Source organism: Cyprinus carpio, chromosome B11 (assembly GCF_018340385.1).
Source record: "Cyprinus carpio isolate SPL01 chromosome B11, ASM1834038v1, whole genome shotgun sequence".
Taxonomy (NCBI): domain Eukaryota; kingdom Metazoa; phylum Chordata; class Actinopteri; order Cypriniformes; family Cyprinidae; genus Cyprinus; species Cyprinus carpio.
Window position 1 is genome coordinate 12,060,737 of NC_056607.1, and position 26,422 is coordinate 12,087,158.

The 26,422-nt window shown below is 36.1% G+C and overlaps 1 protein-coding gene across 1 annotated transcript in view; it reads right to left on the reverse strand.

Moving 5' to 3' along the window:
* The window catches only part of LOC109098308 (protein diaphanous homolog 3-like), a 328,141-nt gene that overhangs the window by 98,189 nt on the left and 203,530 nt on the right, over positions 1-26,422 (reverse strand). The window contains 5 exon segments of the mRNA XM_042733923.1: positions 5,756-5,920; positions 13,343-13,447; positions 18,540-18,559; positions 18,672-18,801; positions 21,924-22,163. Of these exon segments, the coding sequence (XP_042589857.1) occupies positions 5,756-5,920; positions 13,343-13,447; positions 18,540-18,559; positions 18,672-18,801; positions 21,924-22,163 (660 nt within the window).

A 26,422-nucleotide genomic window follows, 5' to 3' on the forward strand; every position in this document is an offset into this window, starting at 1 on the left:
AGGAAGCAGTCAATAGACACTGTCAATCCCACCCCATTGTCAAGCACTCTGCCTCCTTGTCTTTTTGTAACACCGACTGCCAAAGCAGAGGGGATTCCCTCAGTTTGAAGGTGAGTCTTAGACTGGGTGCTGGCCATTTGGTCTTAACATTTATTCAGCAAAAAAAAAAAAAAAATTGAAGATGATAAATGAAATGGCAAATCCCATTACAGGGTTAAAGAACTAATTACATTGGAAAAACCTAGTGAACAGTCCACATCAGGATTTTTCAAATCTGGCCCTGGAGTCCTACAGTTCTAGGAATTTAGCTTCTCACCTGCATGTAATCTTCTAGCCTTGCATCAGCACTTGCCTTCTTCCTTACTGTATGGTAAGATAAAAACATGTGCCTGGACGACCCACTATTTCCAGCAAGATTCTGAAGTGGGCATCTGATGGACACTTCACTATTCCATAAGACCAGAGACAGGAGAGGAGTCTAAAAGTCTAAAAGACTCAAAAGACAGCCATTTATTAACTGATTTGATTCACTCCACTTAAATCTTTCCCTGCCAAACACAGAATTTTCAGTTATTTATGAGACAACGCTCATCAATCAGCAACAATAAACAGCATATAAATGAAAACAGCCTTATGTTACAGAGTGAAATGTCAATCCAGGAAGTGGTAAAGCACTGTGAAGCTTTGGGGGTGATGATGAAACTGATCTACTGCATCTTTGCTCTGATCATCGCACTGAATATGATCCAGATGTAGTATTTGATAAATACGTGATTTTCTCAGTTTTTGTATTTGCTCAAAATGTTCCTTTTTTGATACTGTAGATCATGGGATTATTTTTGGCCATTTGCAGGAGTGGGGATGATTAGGGAGCTTGCTTTAAAGTGGTTCTCTTCCTATCTACATGGAAGATCTTTTGCAGGTGGAGTTAGGAAGCTCTATTTCATCTCAGCATATTTCCTCAGGGGTTCCTCAAGGTTCATGTCTTGGTCCTGTTTTGTTCTCCTCATATATGCTTCCTTTGGGTATAATCTGTGAAAAATGTAATGTTGCTTATCAATGTTATGCTGATGACTTCCAGCTGTATTTGGCCCCAAGTTGTAATGATGACTCTAACATTACAACTTTGTTTGAGTGTTAGGATGAAATAAAGGCATGGATGGCATTTAGTTTTCTTCAGCTCAATGAGTCTAAATCTTAAGTGGTAATTTTTGGTTCTCCAAAGTATAAAAAAAACAAAAAAAACATCCTATACATCTAGGCCCCTTAGCCACTAATGTCAACACTCAAGCGAGGAACCTTGGTGTAATTTTTGACTCTGAGTTGAAATGTGATAAACACACCAATATTGGTAGCCAATTTGTAATCAGATTGCACATTTTTACACAAATTTTGGTGGTATTGAAAGATGGGGTTAGCCGAACTGCTGCTGGTCTATTTCAAACAGGTGGATAAGCAGAGAGGGGCAACCCTCATACACACACGCACACTAAAAGACTCTGGAACACAAAGTTCAGTGTAAATTGACTAGCACCCAGTGCACTAGCGGCTCAGGGCAAGGGAGGGCATGTCCAACATTAGCATCTTTTTGAACGTTAGTGATGAGGATCACACAGAATGAACTGTATGCAGCAGAATGTTCACCTTGACACCTTCACCTGGTCTGTCTGGTATGAGGAGGGCTGCGACAACACTTCAATGTTCTGATGTGTTTGTGTTCCTGCATGCAACTGTGGCTATTTGCTGATAAGACAGAGCTGCCAGCTAAAGGTCAAAAGTCAACTGTAGTAATGAAAGAGTGCTGGTTGCCACAGCAACTCCCATGGTACAAGATTATGGGGTGTGATTCAGAGGTTTGGCAAGGCTTGTGCATCTCTCTTGAGCTTGAGCCTCATAATTAACTGCTGCTTAAAACAACTTACACGTTTTTTTGTCATTTTTTTCAGCATTTTACAATTAAGCATATATTCTTAGAACAACCTGCAGCTCAGAGCAAGGTGTGCAATCAAATTACTATTACCATTTCACCTAAGAGTCCTGTCCAAATCCTTTCATTTAAAAAAAAAAAAAAAATACACAGAACACAGTGTGGTCGCACATATTTTCAAGATTATAAAACAAACCCTATTACAGCAAATCCTGCCACCCCTCAATGCATCCACTAATATACAACTACACAGAGAAAAAACATCTAGCAACCATGATACAAATGTAATGATATATGCAAAACAGAAGCATATGCGACAATACTTGGCCATTGAGCAAAGGAGCCATTTCATCTGTCTTTCACTTCTCTACTTTTTGTTTTGTCCTTTAATTGTCGATTCCACTCGATGGCTGTTTCAAACACTATTAAGCTGCCAACTAAGACACCATTTTGGGTGTCATCGTAGACATGTTACAGCTGACAACCTAGACAGCATTTTTAGACATTTACATGTTCAAATTGAAGCTGCCTACCTAGAAGCCTATCCTTCATCATAAGTCAGTTGCACAATCATATCAAATCTTTCTACTACCAAGACAAACCAACAAGAGAAATCAACACAGAAATACACTTCTATTTAAAGATGTACACTCAAAGTGTAATATTTTATGCAGTCTTGTATGTTGCTTCAAGTAAATTTATCTTGTATAAAGGATATTTGAAACATGAACATAAGTCTAAAGCACTAACAAAAACAGTAAAACACTTTTTTGGTGGGGCATCGTAAAGGTCTTTGAATTAAATTCACCTACAATACCTATACAACATTGCCCAAAAATGCTGCAGACATAGTTCACTGGGTTTAGAAACATAGTCAATATACGGAGAAGTGAAAAGAGGTGAGGAGGTGAGGTGAGATCATCATCCCTCCCTACACAAATTCAATTATTTATAACAGTCTGATTGGCAGGAATGGTCATTTGCTGCTACAGAAGCATTATTACTTTTTTTTCTCCCCCTTTTTCATTTAATTCTCTGTATGACTCCCACATTAGTCTCGTACTCTCTCTTTTTGTCTTTTTTTTCTGTCTTTATTTTTGTCACTTTTCCACCCTAAGAAAGAGAATAGAAAAATGGGGTGAGAAAGTCGGAATGTGTGTGTGTGTGTGTGTGCGCGCGTGCAAGTATGTGCCCGCACTTCTGGGAATCAGTGGAGCAGCGGCCAAAAACAATCTCCATCAAAACCCAGACATCCTGTCAATGTCATTCTGCAGAAAAAGCAGTCAGAACCGAAGAGAAAGCTCGAGAGAGATGTTATTGAGAGGATGACTAAGCATGTGTGGCTGCAGGTCTGCATGTGTGTGAGTGTTTGGCATGCAGGAATGTGTGAGTGCATACAATGCTGCAGTAAGGTGAGTGTGTATGAAGTCCTGTAGCCTCCTGCTCTACTGCTAGTCCCCTGCCACTCCTCAGCATTGATTTAAACAAGCTGCTTCTGAGGGCTGAAAACTCACTGACCTGGAAAAGGGCCGAAAGAGGGAGAGAGGGACATTCTGTTTGAGGGTGAAGAACAAACAGGGGAGAAAGAGAAGCAGAGGACAGGAAGTGTGGGATACAGAGGAGGACAGAAACATCTGGCTACATACCTTATATTTAAAGTTAAAATGAAATCAAATTTGACCCTGTTTACTTTCTTAATTCACATTGCTACTGTTACTGCCCACATTGCCCAAAAAAGACATACTGTGTGAAAAATAATGATGTCATTTACATCAGCACTGTGCAAAATAAATAATGAATATTATACTAAATATAATGAAATATGTCATATAATATAATTGCTTTTTATATTCTAACTAATAATAATTAGAATACATAAATATGACAAAGACATCATGATTATTTTACTTATGTCAAAAGAAATTGATAAAATATTATTTTAATTGTATTTTTTTGGAAATTTTAAGAAGACCCAAGTTTGAAAACCCTTGCATCAAGTCAACATATTGATGACACTGATAAATAAAGATTTATAGTAGTATATTGAATTATTATAATAAATTACAGCATTATATATTCAATTGATATATTGAACGATCTGTCCCTCACAGTATTATTTTTGTTTGTGTCAAATGTAGCATCCTTAGGAGGCCCTTTCTAAAGTCTATAGAGCAGAACAAAATCAGCAATATGGCCTAAAAATCATATCTCAATTTTGATTTTTTTGGCTGAAATGTGATATATCAGTATTTTTTTTTTTTTACACATTCTGCCCAATGTTGTCCAATGAAACAGTGTTTATATTATAGGAAACAAAATACAGTGAAAATAAATGAAAATAAAATATAAATGTAAACAAAAACAAAAATGAAATCAAATGTAGATAAAAGTAGGCTGTGATATCTGTAGTGAACAACAGTCAAACTGGGATTCAAAGGACCAGTTTATGGCAGGGCCCCTCTCTAACTGATGGTGTGGAGGGCCCCACTGTGATTGGGTCTTGGTGGAGGAACATAAAACACTTACTTGTAGGTTTAAAATTGTACATACAGTATGACATTCTATTGTATTGCGCTCTGTCTGAAGTGCTTGTTCACTGAAGTCTGTGAAGTTTAGCGGAGAATCACATGCAGAAGGCTCCGGCAAAATGGAAATATTCACATGACTTCCTAACATTAACAGATGGAGAATATACCTGCAAAATATAAGTTACGCACTAAAGGAAAAAAGCACATCTCAAATGCATTAAACAGCACAATTAGTGTCTCTGTCAGGAGCATGTGTCTGAGTATCTGATGGCGACAGCTGCTTTAAATTATATGTTAACTATGTCTTGCAAATTATTTTAAAGCCCTTAATATAAAGCATGTCTCATGTTTAGGACAAATTGGATGATGCACTTTCCCACAGCAGCTCGCTCTATGCTATTATTCATATGTGCTCGTATCAGCCTACTGTACAGAATATCGATATTGTAATGTCTCATACCATATCGCTTATAAAAACAACTCGATATACCACCCAGCCCTACAATCAAGAACTGTCTTTTAAAGATGACAGCCTGCACCCTTCATGCTTCATTTTTCAGTCTGCTGATTTGGGTCAATCGCAACCCCTATCAAGCTCTCTGTTGCCTTGTTTCACAGCGAGTCTAAAAACTCATCAAGTCTGACGGAGTACAGTGCAGACTGCACAGTTCCACGTCACTCGCTGCACCGGGGACAGGTTTCAATGATGCGCCACAGGAGTGCATTATCATGCATCTGATGGCAAACCCACCGTCAGCTCATTCCCCAAATTTCAGCATTTCCATCATGAAATCATTTAAAATAATAAAGGCGACGAGATTCGTCTCATCACTGTAGCAGCCAAGTGGAAAATAACTTTGCATTTCAAATGGCTTTTAATAAAGGAGACGGGCAGCTTCTCTTTTGTCAGATTAGTGCACTAGAACCTTCAGAATGGGAATGAAGGGAGTGTGTGAAAGCACGTACACACAATCACACTCAATGATAGTAAGTGAAGACAGAACGCGCTCAGTCTCCATTTGTGTAACCTGCACATATCGTTTGAGTGTGAGCAATATTTGCCATTAATCACCCAGTATTCACTCTACTTATGATATCTCCTCCTGTTTGAGTAGGTCAGGGCTTGTGGGCCAAAAGGGATGAAGGCTTGGAAGAGTAAGAACCAGATTATTCCCTGTAAAGCTACTGCAAAGCTGCAGATCCTGCAAACATGAGCCGGTCTCAACCTGGCACTGACATGACTCCATTTCATATGGTATAGTGGCTGTGATTATGATTTGATTCAGAGTGGGCAGCTTACCATGAACATGGCTCTGAAGTTGCTGAGGTCAGTGAAGAGTTCCTCCACAGAGGTCTTCTTGGGGTCGATGGCGAAATACTCCAGCATGTTGAGGTAAAGGGACACCATATTACTGTGCATGATCACCAGCTTCTGGTACTGATCTCTCGCCTGCGTGGAGAAACTGTGAGGAATCATCGTCAAGGACAAGAATCTAGAATTGGAAAGTGAATGTGTGAATATTTCAGCACATTTTCTCCTATATCTTGAAACTTTAGTTCAAAGAAAAATCAGTCTTACATTGCAATTATCCAGCAGTGATTTATACAATTGTTATTTAACTTTCAAGTTCGTTAGTGCAGTGCACTTTCATTTCAAAAAGGAAAATTGTTCATCTTTATTTTATTTATATAGGGTTACCCCTTGGTAAGGATGATGTGAAGTCCCAAAAATAGTTTCTGCTCAGAAGGAAACAACATAAAACCAATTAATTTTTAAACCCTGATCGCATCACTACGCACCTATAATGCAACACTTGCTACAGAGCTGTGAAACCAGCACATGCAAAAAACCAAGACACATATACAGTGATGAATACATAAGCAGTCCACACAGAAAAGGCCAGTTCATTTTAATTAAGGTTAAACTGCTGCACTTGCACAGAGCCAAGCGCTGTATCCATGACTGCTCTTTAGCCGATTAAACTGCGTCTATGTGTACAGTAGGAACCAATGCAAAACATGTCATTTATTAGGAAAGAATGTATACACACAGGCTTTTTGTTCATCAACAAACATAATTATAGACGTTAAAAAGTACTTCCAGTGAATACACACAGCCATTTAAAATAGTGTTTATGTTCCACACTCACTGCATTTAGATCTAATGGCAGTATGTGGGCTGCAAATCTTTGCAAAGCCTGTTTTTATGGTTACCCTTCTGGCCACACTGAAAACCTATAAATTCATTCAGATCTTAGAAACTTTTCACTTTCTGAAGATAATGGGAGTAGTGCTTTGTGTAAAACTCCCCACCACAATATCAACATGATTGCCTACTGGTTCAAAGTCCATCCACCTCTATGATTTACTTTTTTTTTTTTTTTTTTTAAAGAGATTTATATTGAATTCAAGTAATACATCATTTAATTTAGTTAATCAGTTTTTTTCTATTTTATTTTTTTTAGAAATCAAAGCCATGAATTTTGCGTCGCTATTGCCATACTAGTGCTATATTGTTTGAGCTGCAGGAATAATATTCTAGTCTGGTAAATATGCTCAGTTTCTTCAACGCAGATCTATGGAATTAATTTGCTCTGTTTTTATCCTCAACTATGGAAAATAGTAAACTCTGCTAAACTTTTTTGTATAACCCAAAGTAATATTAATAGTTGCAAACGCCACTAATTAACACCTTACATGAGATCACTCGCATATCACATGCACACACTGTCATATGCTAACATGCATAAGCACACTGAAATATCACATACTTTGAACATAGATCTGGTGTGAAAAAAAGGGGAATGGGCGATAATCTTTGATGAAGATCAAAGTTTCCCTCTTGGAATGGAAAGTAAAACCATCTACATCAGCAGACAAAGAAAGTAGTATTTATATACACACATAAGTGTACTTGGGTTTTTACAGTATATAAAAAGAAAATAGCTTAAATATTCTGATTATTTAGTGCTATATGAATGAAGTGTTTCAACTAGGATCTACAGATATTAAAGCACAACTGATCTACAACCCACACATCACACACTGAGCCACATCAAATGTCTAGAACATATTATTTCTCACATAAACACATGCACTGACGTGGTGACTCTTACACACATGCACACACTGTGACATGAAAGAAAGGGAATCTGGGTCTAATCCTTGCTGTCAGGTCAGAAATGCCTATGCAAAGACAGCAAGCTTTACTCCAAATATCATAGTAATATTTTGACTTTGATGTGATAATTAGTAATCCTGTTTGAAGCTGGTGCTTCACATCACACTTAAAAAAAACTTGTGTTAAAACTTTGGATCAACGTCCAAAAAAGGTTCTCTTTTATATCGGCAGCATTAGCTTCACAGTGTATGTGTGTGTCTGTGTTTATGAGCTGGCCACAGGGTGAACTGTTCGGTAGGTTGTGTTCTCAGTAGTTATGAAACTACTGAGAACAGATCTGAAGTTATGTGACAATCTCTTCTGCTGTCATTCTCCTGTCTTTCTTAAGTCAAAGCCTACAAAATGCTTTAGGGTATTCTGCTCACTCGCTATAAATAACAGTGCATCTGATTTATCAAAGCTGCCTTCATCTTCAGCTCATATGTTAGGACAGTAAATCTCATCTGAGTTTGCTTGAAGACTACCATTTATATACATTGACTAGGCCTATGTTTACATGTGCACCAATAATGCAGAGTAAGGACTTAAGTTATGTCTTAATGTTTACAAGACACTAGCAAACCTCTTCACTCCTGTTTACATGCAATTTTCATTATTCTGATTATAAAAGTAAGTAGTGGTAAGCTTGAACTCAAACACCTCTGATAGGCCACAGCGTTAAAGAAATCAATAGACATGCCTGTGATTGGCTACAGTGCTCAACACTGCGAAAACACGTTGTAACTAGAAACCTTTGAAGCTCTCCTGAGTGCAAACACAAATATGCATTAGAGCATTTCCTACTTTTGCAGGCTCAACTGAGAGTGCTTTTTGCTTTCGTTTGAGGGTGCTTAGCAGAATAATGTCACGAAGTTCATTCATGAAATTGTGTGAAGAATACGCATCATCCAAGTGTGTCTGAGCACTTGCACACTTCGGCCAAAGCTGTAATAATGCATTTAAGGCATTTACATGCCAGTTTATTGCAATTAAAATCGACATATACCACATAGATTTATGCGATAATGGTTAATACGATTATGAGCTTAATCACATTATTTTGACATATTGCATTTACATGAAGTCGTTTAAATCGCAATAATGCCAAAATCTTAATATAATTACATTATGAGAGTGCATATAAACACATTCATTGAGCATGCTACCCACACAATAAAAATAAAAAATTCATATACAAAAATATATGTACATATAGTATATATATTTTATGTTTTAAATGGAGTTATTTTATTTTATTTTAAGGACATTTTTATTCAAGTGTATATTCTCTTCAAATGTGTGGAGTCTGTAACATAGTTTTAAATATTAGTCTTTTATCACCAAGGCTGCAATTATTTGACCAAAAATAAAAAAAATACAGAAACAGAAATTAAAAAAAAAAAAAAATATATATATATATATATATATATATATATATATATATATATATATATATATATATATATATATATATATATATATATATATATATATAATCAAAATCTCTGCTGTGTGGTAACTACTGTCCTAGAAGGCAATAGTTTGTTTGCAAGCTCACCTGAACCAGACTTGAATAATCAGGTATTCCTATGCAAGAAAAAGTGACTATTAGCCAGAACTCTGCTAACAGGTGGACACCTAAAAGCTGGACAGAGCTACTTTAACCCACGCAAATCACTCCAGGACTCAGTATAACAAGTTCTCCATGACTTATTCATGATGAAGATGTTATAAGGGAGGGCAGACAGGCTGGCCAGCGATGCTTGTTTGGCATACACGTGAAATCTTCAGGGAGTTCTTCCGGCTGTATATGAACACAGATCTGTTTTGTGCATCTCCTCTGCTGTCTTTTATACTGCAAGTTCATTCACGCCCTCCAAGCACACCTGCTTCGCTCTCTGATTAGAGAAAGAGTGGAGCGCAGGGGACGTGATCAGCTAATGAAAGGACAGACGGTGTATGAAAGCGAGAGATACGACTTCATTAACTTTAATACTGATCTGGTTGCCGGTGCTAAGAGCTCAGAGGACTGAAAAGGGCCCATGCCGTGTGGAGCTGAGTGGTGTTAACGCTGACAGAGGAAAGAGAGAGGAAGGTGGACTCTGGGTTTTTGTTCTAAATGACAGAGAGCTAAACTAAATAAAGAGAGAGAGGCTGACCCTTGAACACAAGCTCAGTGCAGAGGGATAGAAAAGCATTGATTTTCTCCTGTACACCTGAGCTTGTTAGACACTCTCATACTGTACACTCACACATAACACCTCTAAGACACACTATTAACAAACACCCCATACTACCTGGAACACACACTTACACACAATATGGACAAAAGTAAAAAAAAAAAAAAAAGCTACATGCACACTAACAGGTGTACTAAATGAACCATACTGCAGGGATGCAAACTCATGGATGAAAAAGGTGACAAAGACCTGTAAACACTTATACAATATTTAAAAGCCTTATTATTTTTAACGTTACAGTTGTGCAGTATAATTCACTTTAAAAATTCACTTTTCATTCATGGAGATGACGAAAAAATGTGCCAAAAAACCTTGTGGAAAACAAAGACTTTTGAGATGACAATTACATGAAATTACCATTATATCCAGTAGATGGCAGCAGAGAACCACTCAATAATTCAGTTGCCATTTCCACTCCCTAGTTTTCAGGTCTTAATTTTGAATTTATTCTAAAATTATGATTATATGATAATTTTAATAATAATGCATTAAATGTATTTTTAGATTTAATTTGAAAACTAGATTTTTTTAAACATTGCCTTAAAAAGGACACACCAAAAAGTGCGTTTTAACTGTAGAAACTGCTAAATATATTCAGCCAACAGATTTTTTTTTAACAATTTAGTGGATTTACTTGCGTAATTTTTTACACTTGTGTTTGTCACTCTTGAAACAGTATGCAGTATACGGACGTTCGGTCCTCTTAGACAAACAAAACTTCATGTATAATTGTCATTTTATTATATAGAGTTTATTGAGAATTTTAGAATTGATTTTATATAGTAAATGGACAAGCTTACTCACGCGAAAAATCCTGATAAATCAATGATTAACTAGACAATCAATCTCTTATTTACACCGTGTATGCGTTTTTTTCTCTGCAAGCATGTAGAACTCTGTAAACTTACGAAAACAAAAATGAGTTCAGAGGGGATTCTTCTGATTAACCTACAGTAAACACCTCTGACTGACCATTGCTTTCAACAGAGATGCCTGTTATTGGTTACAACGCTGCAAAAACACATAAATAAACTTGTGGTTGACTACAAGCGGGTACAGATATGAATTGGTAATAATGGTATTGTAAAAAGGCCCCACCACCAAAGACACTTTCTCACTGGAGCTACACAAATCTTGTAGATGATCTATTTTGATCTTAAAAAGGTGAGTTTTCACAGAAAGGTGAGGAGTTTGCATCTATGATACTGTCATGCAATCTCCATGCAGACATTTACAGTTTAAAAGGCCACAGCAAAACACCTTAATGTACTATCATCTTGAAATGAAGTGTATAGGGCCCTAAACTCCTCAGAAAACACAGACTTCGCCAAATTTTGGATGGATGCATCAAAAGTAGGTAAACTTCACTTAAATCAAAACGTGATATGTATAAGTCTATAACTGTATAAGTTCTGCGTGTTTATGAATACCACAGATGCTCAGTTTCATTTACTACACACATATTGAAGCACACAACGCTTGCAGTGTTTTCAGCCTCTTCCACCTCAATATATGAGCACATGAACACAATCTCTAGAACTACTCTGAGAGTCACTTCATGAGCATTTTACCGTTTCTTTTGAGAAAAACTATCGTCATATCATATACAAACAGAAACCTAAAGGTCTTCATAGTAATGTCCAAATAAAAATTTGGTTAACCTGAAGAAAATGTGACATTTAAATCACTTAATGTAATGATAGTACTACTGCTACTAATAAAATTATTACTGAAACATTATTTTTAAAGGAATATTTAGCAGAAAAATTATTTACCAGAATTTATTTAACAGAAAAATGTAAATACATAACCGTATTTCTGAAAAAAAAAAAAAAATATATATATATAGATATATATATATATATATATATATATATATATAATAATAATAAATTAACCATTAAAACAGAGTCTAGAAAGATTAAAACGGAATACTGAAAAATCAAAACGGAAAAAACAGAAACAAAAATTAAACGGAATTTGGGAAAAAATTTAATGGATTTCATAAGGCCCTAAGTGTTCAACAAGCACATATGGATGTTGTATGGGTGTCAATTAATTTAAATGCTACACATAAAACAAGGACTTACAACATTATTATACACTATATGAAAAGTTTATATTTATTTTGAGATTTGCAAAAAAAAAAAAAAAAGCATTAAATTGTTGGTCTTTTTTAATAAAAACATAGCAAAGGTAAACTAAATTTGAAAAATAACAGAAATTAGCAGCACAATTAAATATCTGTATAGTATAATATAAATATTAATTATATTGACTGACAAAAAAAAAAAAAAAAAAACTCTAGTATCACAATATCAGTCATTGTGGTATTATAAGACAATAACTAAAAATGTGCACATTCAACATCGACTCCCAGTGTAAGAGACCAACTCAAGAACTTGGTTTGTAATTGCTATCTGGAAACCTAATAAGCTGCTCACTAAGAGAACATATTTTTGCCATCATCAGTGTGTCCAAATTGTAAAATCAATACCCAAAAATGCTGTCTAGCAGGGTAGCTCACTAAGATTTTAGTCAATGCATTCATATAACATCTCAGCAGGTATGAGGTACTAAATGTAGCTATTAAGTGGGGAGAAGAATAAAAATTAAAGAATACAAAACAAAAGTAAATTACTACAGCATACAAAAACAAAAAGGCAAAAACAGGTAATAGAAAATGTGCTACACAAAAAAATTAGGAAAAAAAAAGTGTGTGGAAGGGTGGAAGACAGTCCACTATGTGGCTGGTGAGCAAGATAATAACCTCCCTTGGTAGAGTCTAGCCAGGACAGCGTGAAGGGTAGAGCATGTCGGGTCAGACCCAAAACTGCAGGTATTCACTGGATCATGAGCACCACACTAAAGTATTAAAGTTAAAAAAAAAAAAAGAAAGAAAGAAAGAAAGCATCTGTTTTTGTCCATAAAATAACAAGCATAAAAGTACAAAAAATAAAATGCGCGGTAAGTCAAAAACATAAATAATGAAGCTACCCAAGACTACCTGCTCCACCGAACTATACAAAATGCATGAGAAGAAAGGTTCATTGAGGATTATTTGGGTATATGTTTTGTTCAGCGTTTAGTTCGTGCCCCTGGTATCTCCCCTGGCAACACGCCTCGCTTTCAAATGTTTGCCATTTGCAGAGGAGACAGCATCCAGACCGCAGGGAACGGTTTCGAGTGCAATGACAGACAGCTGGGAAAAGAACTAACAAGCAAGTACAGGAATGTACGACTCCATTATCAAACTGTCTTCGGTTTCACATGCAGCCCGGTGAAGTTCAATATAAATAATTAATTCACACACGCAGACATAAACTCTGATTAGTGTTTGTGAAAGTGTGTGAGGCTGAAGGGTGCTAGAAAACCACGCACAGAAGAAATAACAATGTTGACAGCAATGAGTAAAAGTGTTTAGACAAAAAAATAAGGAAACAAAAATGTACAGTGTGGGTGCGCATGCAAACGTGTGAAAGGATATTGCCATCTTGCTGAAAAACAGGTCCTGCTGGTCGTCTGTGGAGCTGAAAGTGTCCAGATCCTTCTCCAACTGCAGCAGGTGTTTCTCCATCTGTCTCAAGCTCTTCTTCTTAGACACACACAGATAGAGATTTAAAACAATGCACTGCCACGCTTTGCTTATAGCAGATCCAAAAAAACATGTTTCCATACGACAAACATTCCTCAAAAACTAAGTTCTTTTGGACAGAGACATTCACTGGAAAGAAAAATAAAAGCGTTTTCAGAGATATAACGGAAAGGAATATTTTCAACATAAATTTCAGTCTGTTCCTCACAAAAAGCTGCCGTATGGCTTCAGAAGACTCTGCAGTATGGCCGCCTGTTATGATACGTTTTTCATCCTTTTTACAGCTTGACAGCAAACCCTTCCTTAAAAAAAAAATCTAGTAAGTGTTTATGTCTACTCTCTTCAAAGCAGTGTGAGGGGCTTTGACAGTCGAAATGTTTAATCATTTATAACTCTTTATAAACTTTAATTTATAAGTCTTTAAAAACTAATAAAAATAATGAAATGATTAATGCCAATGAGACCTCAAAGCATTTTATTGTCATTTGTTTGAAATTTTTGTTATATATGTAATCCAGCTGTTGTTTTGTTTTTGTTTTAAATGCAATTACAAAAAGTACTATTATATATATATATATATATATATAGAGAGAGAGAGAGAGAGAGAGAGAGAGAGAGAGAGAGAGAGAGAGAGAGAGTCCTTTTTGTATGTGTGTGTATATATATACTAGGGCTGTCAAAATTAACGCACTAATAACGCTTTAACGCAAACTCATTTTGACAGCACTAATTTTATTAACACGCGATTAACACTGTTCTCAGCTATTGTCTTTATCTTATGTGTATTTGATTTCATCAGACAGTGGCTCGATTAAAATTTGGGATTTTTTGTGCAGATTAACATCTTGAAAGGGAGAGCTATGTCTTAATGGCCAGCGTTTCAGTCACTATTTCATTTTATTTTAGTTATCTGACAACAGAAACAGTCAAATATAACAAGGAAAACATTTTTATTGAGAATTTGACTGCATCAAATTACAGTATGTGGACACAGAGAGGCAAACAAATGTATTAATAAACAAAAAAATTACATTTTGCATGTTCATAAGAAGTGAGCTGCCCTGTCCTGCAAATAATGTAAACAGGCTTGCGTAAGTAAATTGCTCAGGGGAAAGAAAGAGAAGTAATGGGAACCTGGTATTTCTGTGTTCTTTTATTCTAATAAAATAGACATGAACCAGTTTTTTTGAAAAACAACTTTGACCTATGAAACATGTCTAGACTTCATGCTCTATGTTGAGTATGGTTTCACTAAAAATAAACATACATTTGCACAAATCATCCATATTTGTCCATGCCCATGTAAATTAGAGTATTAAAAACATGAAAGTAATTAATTTAGGCACATTTAGAACAGAAAAAATGTTTGATTAAGATGCGATTAATCACAGGTTAACTCATGGCAATCATGCGATTAATCACGATTAAATATGTTAATCGATTGGCAGCCCTAATATATATACACTATATAAAATAGTATTGATAAAATAATCAAAAAAATTCACAGGAACCTTTAATTTAGTGCTTCAATCAGTTTTAGCGTGGAAAGTAACTATGGCATCTTACATTTTACACATCTGAAGTGTCTTAAACTAAAGTGTAAATTTGCGCAGTTAAATGTATGGACACCTGCCGCAATGATTGCGTGGATGTCATTATTCTCAACATTTGTTGCATTTAGCATTAGTTGCAAAGAAATGACATCATCTATAGCATACAATTTCTAAAAGGTTCAATGTTATCCTATTAGCACAGAAACTATCATTTTTTAAAAAGATATATTTGTTTAATTACTAGTACAAGAGTTCCTGTAAGACCAAACCAGGTCTGTATCTTTCATCCGTTCCTCACACACGCTGGTAGTTTGATGAGGTAATTATGTGACTTTAATAAGAGGCTCAGTTTTGATTAAGCAGACGCTGTTTGGAGGGGACGATCCCGTTCCATGCACAGTGTTAGCTAAATGTGATGGGACACATTGAGTGAGCATCATGTGTGGAGATTTGGCTCAAACATCCTCAGCTTAGCTGGATATTATTTATTGCATTTTCATGAGGAATTGTGTAAATGTTAAACTACTTAAATGCTAATCTGCTTAGTTCAGTCTGACATTTTTTTTTCTTTTGGTCCTTAATGATTTCTAACATGTACGATGAACAATTTGAAGCTTTTAACAAGTGAATATCTCATACATTTCCCATATCTTGGCCTGAAGGGTTGAAATGCACACAGTTTGCATTCAGAACAACATAAAGCTTCTCCGGAATGCATGTATACATAATCAGAAGAGACAAGCTGAATACAAAAACCTCACTTTAGCCACCAAACTCATCTCTAGCTCCCTCTCATGGAGTCAATGTAGAAAGAGAGACAGAGAGATAGGGTGAATCTGGTTTCATTGGACTGTGCCAAGAGCAGCTGGCACTTTCATTTTGAGTGTGACCCAAGAGTCCAGTGCCTACACACACAAACCTATTTGTCAATCTGTATGGTACATTTATTCAGGAACTAAATAACTTCAGCGCATCAATCATTTGGCACCTTCCTAATGTTGTTATACATGCTCTTTTGACTTATAAACACACAGCAACTGCATAGCTGTGTGAGAGCTGTATGTGATGACTAAATCTAGCCTACAGTTACAGTACACACTGATGCACATATTATATGTACACTAAAGCCAAATCACTCATGTTCTTGAGAGCTAAGTGTTCGTGTGCGTTTTTGTTGCAGGGGGTTGGTGAGTGTAAACCTACACTCACAATGCCCATTCAGAGGGATACTTCAAAGCAATGCGTGTGTATTTTATTAGACTGGTTCTTTTGGTGATTTGCAAGCTCTTGAGAGAAATGGACATGTTTGCGTGTATGTGTGGAGGACTTCATTTATCCACTGTGAGATAAGTGTCACTTTATACACTACTGTTCAAAAGTTTGAGGTCAGGAAGTCTCTTATGCTCATCAAGGCCACATTTTATTAAAGAAATACAGTATAAACAGTAAAAATTTATTTTTTATGTAATTTATTCCTGTGAAGGAAGAGCTGACATTTCAACAGCCAATTTAACGTGTCCGTGCTGAAGATAAGTATACATTTCTTTAAAAAAAAAAAAATATATATATATATATATATATATATATATATATATATATATATATATATATATATATATATATATATATATATATATATATATATAAATTTTTTTTTTTTTTTTTTTTTTTTTACATAATTTAATAATAATTTTATAATGTTAGAGTAATTTCTTAATTTTTCTCAGGAAATCTTAAGCATCCACTGAGATAAAAACATCATCTGTATCACATGCGTGCTACTGTGATAAATTTATTCATTGCATGCGGGACACATGTTGCATTGCACAGCCCTGCTATGTTGAAAAATCTCTGTTTTGTGCCATTTTAAGGTCACTTTGAAAACCAAGTGTGTGCCAAAGAGAATAAAAGATATAAAAGAAAGTCTCAACAGCAGTCAGCTGGTGCTCTTGAAAAACATTAAAGAAACACACATGCATGAACCCTCCATTAGCAGTCACTGAAGAAAATCACTCTAGACCTACTCGCTCCACAATGGGAGACAAAACCATAACAGTTAGGGACTGACATGAGCTAATTCTTAATGAAAGTATCTCAATCTCCAAGAGGGAAAAAAAAAACATGCACCTGCTAATGCAAGCTCTTAAGAATAGAATAATGGGAGTAATATCTGTAAAACGATCAGAGGCTCTTTCCTGAGGGAAGCGCGGGGACAGACATTCAGCGTGGTGGGGATACGTTACCCATAATGCCATTTCAGCTTTGATGAAGGGCACAAGAGCAGGCAACACTAATGAAATGGGGAACGGGAGAGAAAAAGACGGACAGGGGAAAAAAAAAAGTAAAACTAATAAAAAGCTGCAGAGACAGAAGCAATAAGTGTAGGAGAAAGTGGACATGATAGAAAAACCTTTAAACTCTCTTGGAACACAAAAATAGATGTTTTGAAGAACATCTGAGCTGTTCATTTCCATACATTGAAACTAACTTGTGATCATGAGCTATATCAAGCACCATGTTTGACTACTAATATATGCAAGTGTGATTAGATTTTAAGTGAATGATGACTAATTGCTCTTTTTCTGTCACAAAGCTTATACATTTTTCTCTAATGTAACTTGCATGGACCATTTTTATGGTGCCTTTTGTCTTGTACAAAGCTGAATTTTCATTGTATAAAAAAGCAGAGCAAATATTCTGCTAAATTCACCATATGCGTTTGTAGCACACGATGGTGAGGAAAATACAGAATTTACATTATTTTGGTCAAAATGAGCTAACAGTTCATCATAAAGTCAAAATGAATCAAAATTAACCCCATTTAGGTCTTAATAAATGTCTCTGGTCTTACTGTGCATAAATCTTCAAAGCACATTACTCTTAAAATTATTTTTTTTCATAATAGCTAATATAAAAATGTAATAACATTCCTTGTCTCAAAAACTTGCATGTTCGGCTGATGCAACCAACACTACAAAGGCAGAAACAACATTAACCAATAATATTACAGCCTAACAAGTCTAACAATCCAATAAAATCTGAACTAATAAGTCCTGTCCTCCATCATTTGGAAAAACACAGTTGTCTTTAAAACACTTTCTCTAAGGCTGCCAGACATACACGTAGGCAGGCAGGGCGTCTTTTTAATCACTCCCTTTAATAATCCTGTTTGATTATTTGCACTTGCAGTAAAAAAAAAACTCTCTCCTCTTGCTTTCTGGAAGCATTAGGTAATGCAGTGAGTTGGTCTAGTCCTGTTGTGACTCTGCCTCTAGGGCTGCCGAGGGCAATGTGACCTCACACAGTGGCTCCTCTGCTTCTCTGTTTGCTAAAACACACAGGCAGGTAGACACATAGACTGTCGAAAACATCATCTCACTGATCATGATCTGTTCAGATTAAGATTTACAATAGAAGGATCCTGAGATCTGACACTCTCTGATTGTGAAAACACACACAAGCTGACATTATCTCTGTTGCTGATAGAGTGTGAAATGAACCAGTGCAGAAGTCGACACAAACTCACACATACAAACTGGTAGAGTTGATGTACTTACTGTACACTGGGAGAGTGACATTAATGAACTGTTACAGTGGACTGAAGACTTTTTTCCATTTCCTTTTGTCCATTTTTAAATAGATGCTGGCTCTTTGTGTGTATACTTTACCTCGACCGGCTTGGTCCACATGCTGTAGATCCTCCACAAACTTCATTACTTCGGGGTATTTCTCCTCACAGGTCTCTGCCAGGAAGTGAAGTAGAGTGGACTTCTGATCAGCCGATTTAGTGTCCTTCAGCTGGGAGCCAAAGAAAGATATAGAGATGCGGACAGACATTAAATCAGAATAGAAAAAAATAAAAAAATATATATAATCCATCAAAAAGGAAAAAAAAAATGTTCAGATGTTCAGAACATTACAGAAATAGAGAAATCAGAGAGAGAGATTCTTGAAGGAAGCCATCGGCGTCCACCGCCTTCACGTCTGACAAGTTAATTTGATAGTACACTGAAATTGCCGCTGGACTAGAAAAGCAAGACATTTTCATTGTCAGTTATGATTATCATCGTGGCACAAGGATACAGGCCTTTATAGAAGTCAGTGCAAAAAGCATTTGATTAATGCAGAGAGCGCAAACATTACTAAGCTCTTCTGGATGGTGGTGCCTGATGATTAAAGACGCTTGATTACCGTGGGGGGGGGATAAGAGATATAAATAAAGTAAAAACAAAGTTCAAAATGAAAATGAGAGATGAAATTGGAGAAATCGACTTTCCATCTAGTCCATTTTAGTACTCAACACTATCTCGCACTCTGCCATTTCTTTTAAATGTATGTGTTCTGACAGAGGCTTTGTGCTGGATATACACACGGGTTCAACTGGATAATTGCAGTGTCGGAACATTTGGAAGCTGTGTGAAGCATAGACTGATGAGGGGGGATGAAATTAGGTTTTGTTGCTCTGCCTGAAAGGGCTTCTCAAAAAAAAAAAAAAAAAAAAAAAAAGACTAGATTCTACAAATTGCTTGTGTTGATTTCATCTGTGAAGTATGAAAATGACAATACAAAAAGAAACCCAAAATATCTAATCTGATCCTTTGGTCCAAGTAATTGATGTCTGTAAAAAAAATCGTAAATATCGGTTCTCAATTGGAAAAGGTTTGCAAGGAAAAAAAAAAAATCAACAACATTCATCAAGATTCTGATGTCCATGACATACTGAACCGTCCTCTGCTGATGAGATCAAACAGTGACGCACGAGTCACTTGCTCAAAGAGAAGCGCTTTCAAATCCTTTGACAACTTAATATGCTCAATAAACCCACTGCGAGTAAAAGAAGAAAATACTGACAGGTTAAACTCAGAATAAAACAAACAAACAAACTATCAGATCAACAGAGGCAGGGAGAGATCATCAGGACAGGCCCTCAGGCGAGGAACTTGAAAGGCAGAAAACCACACTTTCTTTGTTACTCCTGCCCATCAGGGACTCTATCACTATGTGCAGATGTACAGATGTAGTCTTTCTCTCTCTCTGCAGTGATAACAGATCACTCCATTAGTTCTGATGCATGAGGCCCTTAAGTGGATATAAGGACACGTTCAAAGACGAGTGTTGATATGCAACATAAATGAGCTGAAGATTTCACCAGTTACTGTACACATATAAACATACCCACAAACAACCATTCAGAAGTTCGGGGGCAGTATGAATGTGTCCATGTATGTATGTATGTATGTATTTCTGCAAGAATGCATTAAATTGATCAAAATCAGCAGCAAAGACTTTGTGGTTCAAATATTGCACCAAAAAAAAAAAAAAAAAAAAAAAAAAAAAAAAAATATATATATATATATATATATATATATATATATATATATATATATATATAAAATCATAAAATATTAAGCATAATAAAATTTGTCTGTTTGACTTATTGTATACAATAGCTTTGTGTGAGGACCAATCATCTTCACATGATATGTGGAAAAAATGTCAGTGAACATTCTTCAAGGGTTCTCCTTTTGTGTTTCACAGAAAACAGAAAGTTATTTGTGTTTGGAACAGCATGACGGTGGGAAAATAATGACCAACATTTCATTTTTGGGTTATTTCTTTATAAAAGGTCTGAATGTGACCATGTCCCATAAAGTCTTCTGTCTTTTATCGGGTCTTCTAGGAGACTTGATGAGCAGAAAGGCATTCATTATCCTGGGGAGAGTCACAAATGCAGTGATGGCCGTTGTCTGAATTTTAACACCACACAGAAGGGAAAAGTAGTGAAAGGAGTAATGAATAAAATGGATGGTTAATAAGAAAGAAAAGAGAGAGGTGGATCAACCCTGATAAAAAAACCCAATGCCAAGTCACCATGGAAACCTTAGTAAATCTGCATGGCTGCTGTGGTAATTAACTATACGCCCCTTCTGCCCTTTTCCACTCACCTAAATCTGAAAATTTTACCCAAACATTATCATTAGAGGCCTTTACCCATGGTGCAAGACGACTGCTGAGGCTTTCTGGGTGTAACTTTGCAAAAGGATAATATCATAATTTATTAGTGTGACATTAACACACCTGACTAAACAGAATATAAAGACTGTCCTCTTACCGACAAGCACATATGTGTCTGCATTACGTCACTATGCTGAAACTTATCTCTAAAAACAAAAGAAGAAACAATAAAGTGGTTTTTGGTCTCTGCACTTTGATAGATGCCAGAAGATACGGCTATTGTGGTCTTGAGTGCTTGATAGTGTTAAATCAAATGAGATCTTCTCAAACGGCAGTCGTTTTTAGCGAAAGGCACTTTAGATGGGCTGGCCGATAGGGGTCAAGGTAACGGGAAACGTGCGGGAGGGGAGTGAAGGACGCAGAAGCACTCGTGCCTGATGGTGACTCAGCTTTGGCTCCTTCACAGACATTGAAGGAACATAAATTATCATCTTATCCACTTATTCCCAAAAACAGAAAGCAGGAGGAGAGCGTTTGATGAAAAATGCCCACGGTTCATTTGGGCGGGTGTGTTTCAAACATGGAGAGACCTGATAAACAGATAAACAGAGGCTAATAATTCACAAAATGAGTAAATATGGATAGCAAATCACATGAATGACTTTAGGGCTGGTTTCGCTGGATAAAATGATACACGTTCTTATTGACTATACTTACTCTGTTTCTAGGAAAGCAGCCCAAAACAGCTTCTAGACTTCATGTATTTGATTCAGAAGTTTAAAAGCACTTGTTTTAGAACTGCTTAGCCTAGCATCTGACACTGCTTTTATCCACAAACAGCTCCATTGAACACATCTGACAAAATTTCAGTCCATTTTGCAGACTTTGTAAATGTTTCCAAAGACAAAATTGTGGACAAAAAGTGTGCCAAATCTTAGATATGGGCTTTTTCTCTCTGTACTTACCTTGCAGAGCGAGCTGAGGTTAAAACCAAAGGACTGGGCATTCCGCGAGCCAGCGTTCATGAAGTTCCCCATGAGCAGAATGAGTTCCAGCAGCCTGCTGAAGGCTTTGCTCTTCTTCACCTCGTCGCAGGCTGCGTTCACCGCCATGATTTCTGGACGCAAGTTACTCACTTGTTCTTCAAACTGCAGCTTAAACAGAATGGAGTTCAGCCTGGGCCTCAGACGCTTCACGCTACTCATCTGGAAGAAGAGAAAATAAGCAGAAAGATGAATAAATGTATATCTCTATGGAATAAAATCTAAGAACACTTGCAAACTAAATGGCAACAGTTCAATCTTATTATTAAATTCTGATATAATCAATATATTCATATTGAACCATATTAAATCAATGTAATGTCAAATATTTGTATTCCCCTGAAACTGCTTTTCTATTATGCGTGTATCTACGTGTATGTGTTTAATTTAAAGCATGCGTATGTGTGTTTGTGTCTGTAGTGTGCATTTAGTGGTTATGGAGAGGAGGGGGTTAAGCACAATTTGCCCCTATAAAAGACAATTAGCTATCACAAATTAAGGGTGTAATTAAGATACTCAATACTGAGATATGATTAATATGTCTAGAGCTGTTTTCTGTAATCAGATATCATTTCTCGTACTTGCAATCAGTCTGCAAGTGTGTATAAATCAACCCATGGAGCATTTTATCCTTGAAGACAAGTGATAATGGACCAAAAGCACAACAAATCCAAACTGAAACAAAGTGACTGATGGAAAGAAAGGAGAAAATGAGAAGAGAAGGTAAAGAAAATAGGGCAAAGCCAAATGCCTAATTTATGTGTATAAACATTCAGCAAACTTGTAGCAGGCATCTTCTGTGCGTGTCAGGCAGCGCTAATCTGCAATGAAACAGACTCCGATTCAAAGCTCTCATAGCCATAAATGTTTGAGGGAGATTTGTACCACACCCCCCCCAAAAAAAACGGCAGGCACACTCAGCATATACAAGGAATTATTCATTAGAGCTTCTATAAGACAGCAAAGTTAGAATTATCAGGGAGGTTCAGTGAAGCTGGAAATCACATAATAGCTCCTGTATATGAAACACTTTAGGGACTTCATGACACCAGACACATGGTGCAATGAAAAAAGACGCTGATGATAAAAAGATGCTTTTAATAATGAATTAATGATGAGAAGCTGGAAGTTTTGCAAACATGTTGTCTTGTAAAATCTGAGCTGAAAGCTACAAAAAAAAAAAAAAAAGAAAAAAAAAAAAAAAAAAAAAAAAAACACGAAACAGCATTAGCAATTTTTTTTTCCCTGTTAAGTGACATTTTTAAAAAATATTTTTGAAATAAGAAAATCGTGAAATCATGTAGGGAAGGACTTGATCTTGATTTAATCAGAATTTGATTGGATCATGCTAATTATGATACTATTGGTAATGCTTTGCCCACCCACACAGCCTTGGTTCCCTCAGTACAACGTTGTTTCAAAGCAGAAACATATTATATTGATACAGACCATCACAACATGTTTTCTTCTTTAGAAAAAAATATGCACTGATGAATTGCATATAACAAGACCTGGGAAATAAAAGTAAACAGTAAAGGAATAGGGTCAATTTTGACATTGTTGTCTAGGCATTTCACTTTTCAATTAGAGTGGAGTCTTCATTAGTGAATATTCTCTTTGATCAGTGCTGGGAGCCTTTTCACTGCCTAGTTTAAAGTAAGACATTATTTCTAAGCAAAGCAATGATGCACATGTGGGTGTTAGCCTTGTGGACTATTCTCCTTGTGGAGAATAAACTGTCTTTTGCTTGTCAAGAGTGTTATTTAATTTGCCCACTAACAATGTCTATTTCAGACAAAATGCCATTGCTTTTTTTAAAACCAAGCTTTTTTCTCTAAACCAAAATGTGTCATTTCTAATTCCATCTCAAATGATATCATGTTTAATAGTATTTTGTCATGAATTTTGAATTAAATTTTTTTGATTGTAATAACAAAATACTGAAAAATGATCCTCTATACAGGACTTTCATATCTGAAAACTCAAAACCTGTCTAGTACAAGCGTAGAGCAATAAAAATATATACATAAAAAGTATTTCAAACATAGGCTAAAATGAATAAATAATAATAATAATAACAATAATACTAATAATAATAAATTATTTTTATAATATCTTTTAGAATGTAATTTATTCCTGCAATGGCAAATCTGAATTTTCAGCCATTTTTAGTATCAGAGAATCCTACAGAAATCATTCAATATGCTGATTTGTAACAGGTCTTTTTCCTTTTCATTTTAATACACATATTTATACATTAAGGTGTTTATTAAGTGTTTATTTATACGTAAGGTGATATTAACCGTCTGAATGCACATTACCCCTTACATGCATGTGTTGTTCATAAAAGTACATGAAACCGATTCAAATCCATCCACCCACAGGGAAAACGGCATGATACCAGCTAAACTTTACTGCAGAGTCCTCAAGGTAAGACATTCAAATCACCCTTTAAGTCTAAATTCAAATGCACCCGCAGACGGGAATGGAGGTAACACTGTGGTGCCTGCCACTCAGCATGTGACAGTATTCAGAGGGGAACAACTTTTCAAGTGTTTCAAGTATTATTCTTTATCAGAAAGCTAAATCATCATTTCACACAACCACCCAGAGTGCCTGCCGAACAACAGAAGCGTTTCAGTGTGTGTGTGTGTGTGTGTGTGTGTGTGTGTGTGTGTCCCAGTAGACCCTGAACACACTTGCTATGTCTCTAGCGTATATGGCCTGCTGGAAGACTCAATAGGGAACGGGACACACAACCTGTTTCATCTTTCTGCCTCTAATGTCTGGCTGAGTTAGTTTGCCTGATTTAAACTTTTTTCTTTCTGTGCACCTTGAACTAAGACCTGGTAAAAAATGGGGGGGGGGGGGGGGTGTTGCTACGGCAACAGAAGATTTCTCTTCTCCATGAGTTTTCCGGTAAAAGATGTAATTCTTTACGCTCAGCTACACCTGACTAAAGCGAAACAGTTTATCAGAACCTAAAAATACTGCATGCAGCCATTAAAAAGTTTTATTCTGAGAAACAAAGCAGATGGCTAAAATAGAAGTATCACATACGCCACATGCACACACTTACACACAATCACCCTATATGATTTTAAGGTCCCAACAGTTGCATGCTATATTTTATGGTCCACTTAGCAGGCAGCAAACAAAGGGTTCAAAGTTCTGGCTCCAGAAAAGAACAAAGAGTACAAAACTGCTTGCAATGGCACTATGGGAGATTAAGAATTCCCTTTGAACTGGATAGTTCTCTGAACTGCAAATGCATCATTTCCTGCTGCCCACGCATGCATAAACCATTCCATATGCCTCATTATATAATAAACACCCCAAACATAGTGACAGGCCACACTGTTGCATGAAGCGATTCCTTTGTGCCTTTCACTTCCGTTTCATTTCTCAAAAAAGCAAGACCCCTTTCTCTCATTCCAGCATCCCAGTAGTCTTAAAAAGTCAAGTGTAATGAGCCTAAGACAATGGGGACAAATATCCCTGTTAGAAGCTTTGTGAGCATATGTTTGCAAACACCAATAATTAATTTGTGAATCTCTAGCAGGGTCAGCTGCTGAACTGTGCCACTGGCGATTGAGTTGACTGATTGGTCAATTGTTCAGAGGTGAGCAGCATGTACTTAAACCATGCCAAATCCAAACGGGAGCTAAAGCCACAGTAGTCTGACAACTTTTTAAAGCTAAACTTCACACATCTCGACAGAGAGTTGAGAAAAGCTCTGAAATTGATCTCACACATTCAGAGACGAGATGTCAAAAACATTCAAATATGAGAAAAGCCTTCATTATCATCTCAAATGACAACTCTTGAAAATATCATAGCAGAAAAATGACTATTAAAATTCAACACTATCCAACAGTGATATCTAAAACAACACAGATGTCTATAAAGCTGTTATGAGTATAAAATGTGTTCACAAAATTAATTTCATATCAAGAGGTATCAAACTGATTCATCAAACTGATTCAAATTGATATTGGTGAGCAATTTGGTAATCATAACCGGTAACATCTTGGTAGCTTAATTAATTAAGGGTTCATCAATATCATATTTTCATGTTGCGGCTGATCATTAGTGTTATTAAATGATTAGTGTCATTAAATTATTGCGAGTGTTAGATAATGACAGATGTAATTTAAATGCACAAATGGGGGAGATGAGATTAGCAAAATTAATTGATTCAAAAGAAACATTTTCTACTTAAATTTCAGACTACAAAACCATAACATGGGCAAAATATAATTTTGTTTGCTTCGGTGCTAGAAATTCTGCCATGGAGGAAATGCTTTTTTTTTTCCTATGTTAGTTCCAATGTGCTGTAGGTAAGTTTTCTCCAAAAAGTGTATACATTGGCACTTTTTTAAAACATTACACCAGCTCAACTAGAAAACAATGTGGTACAA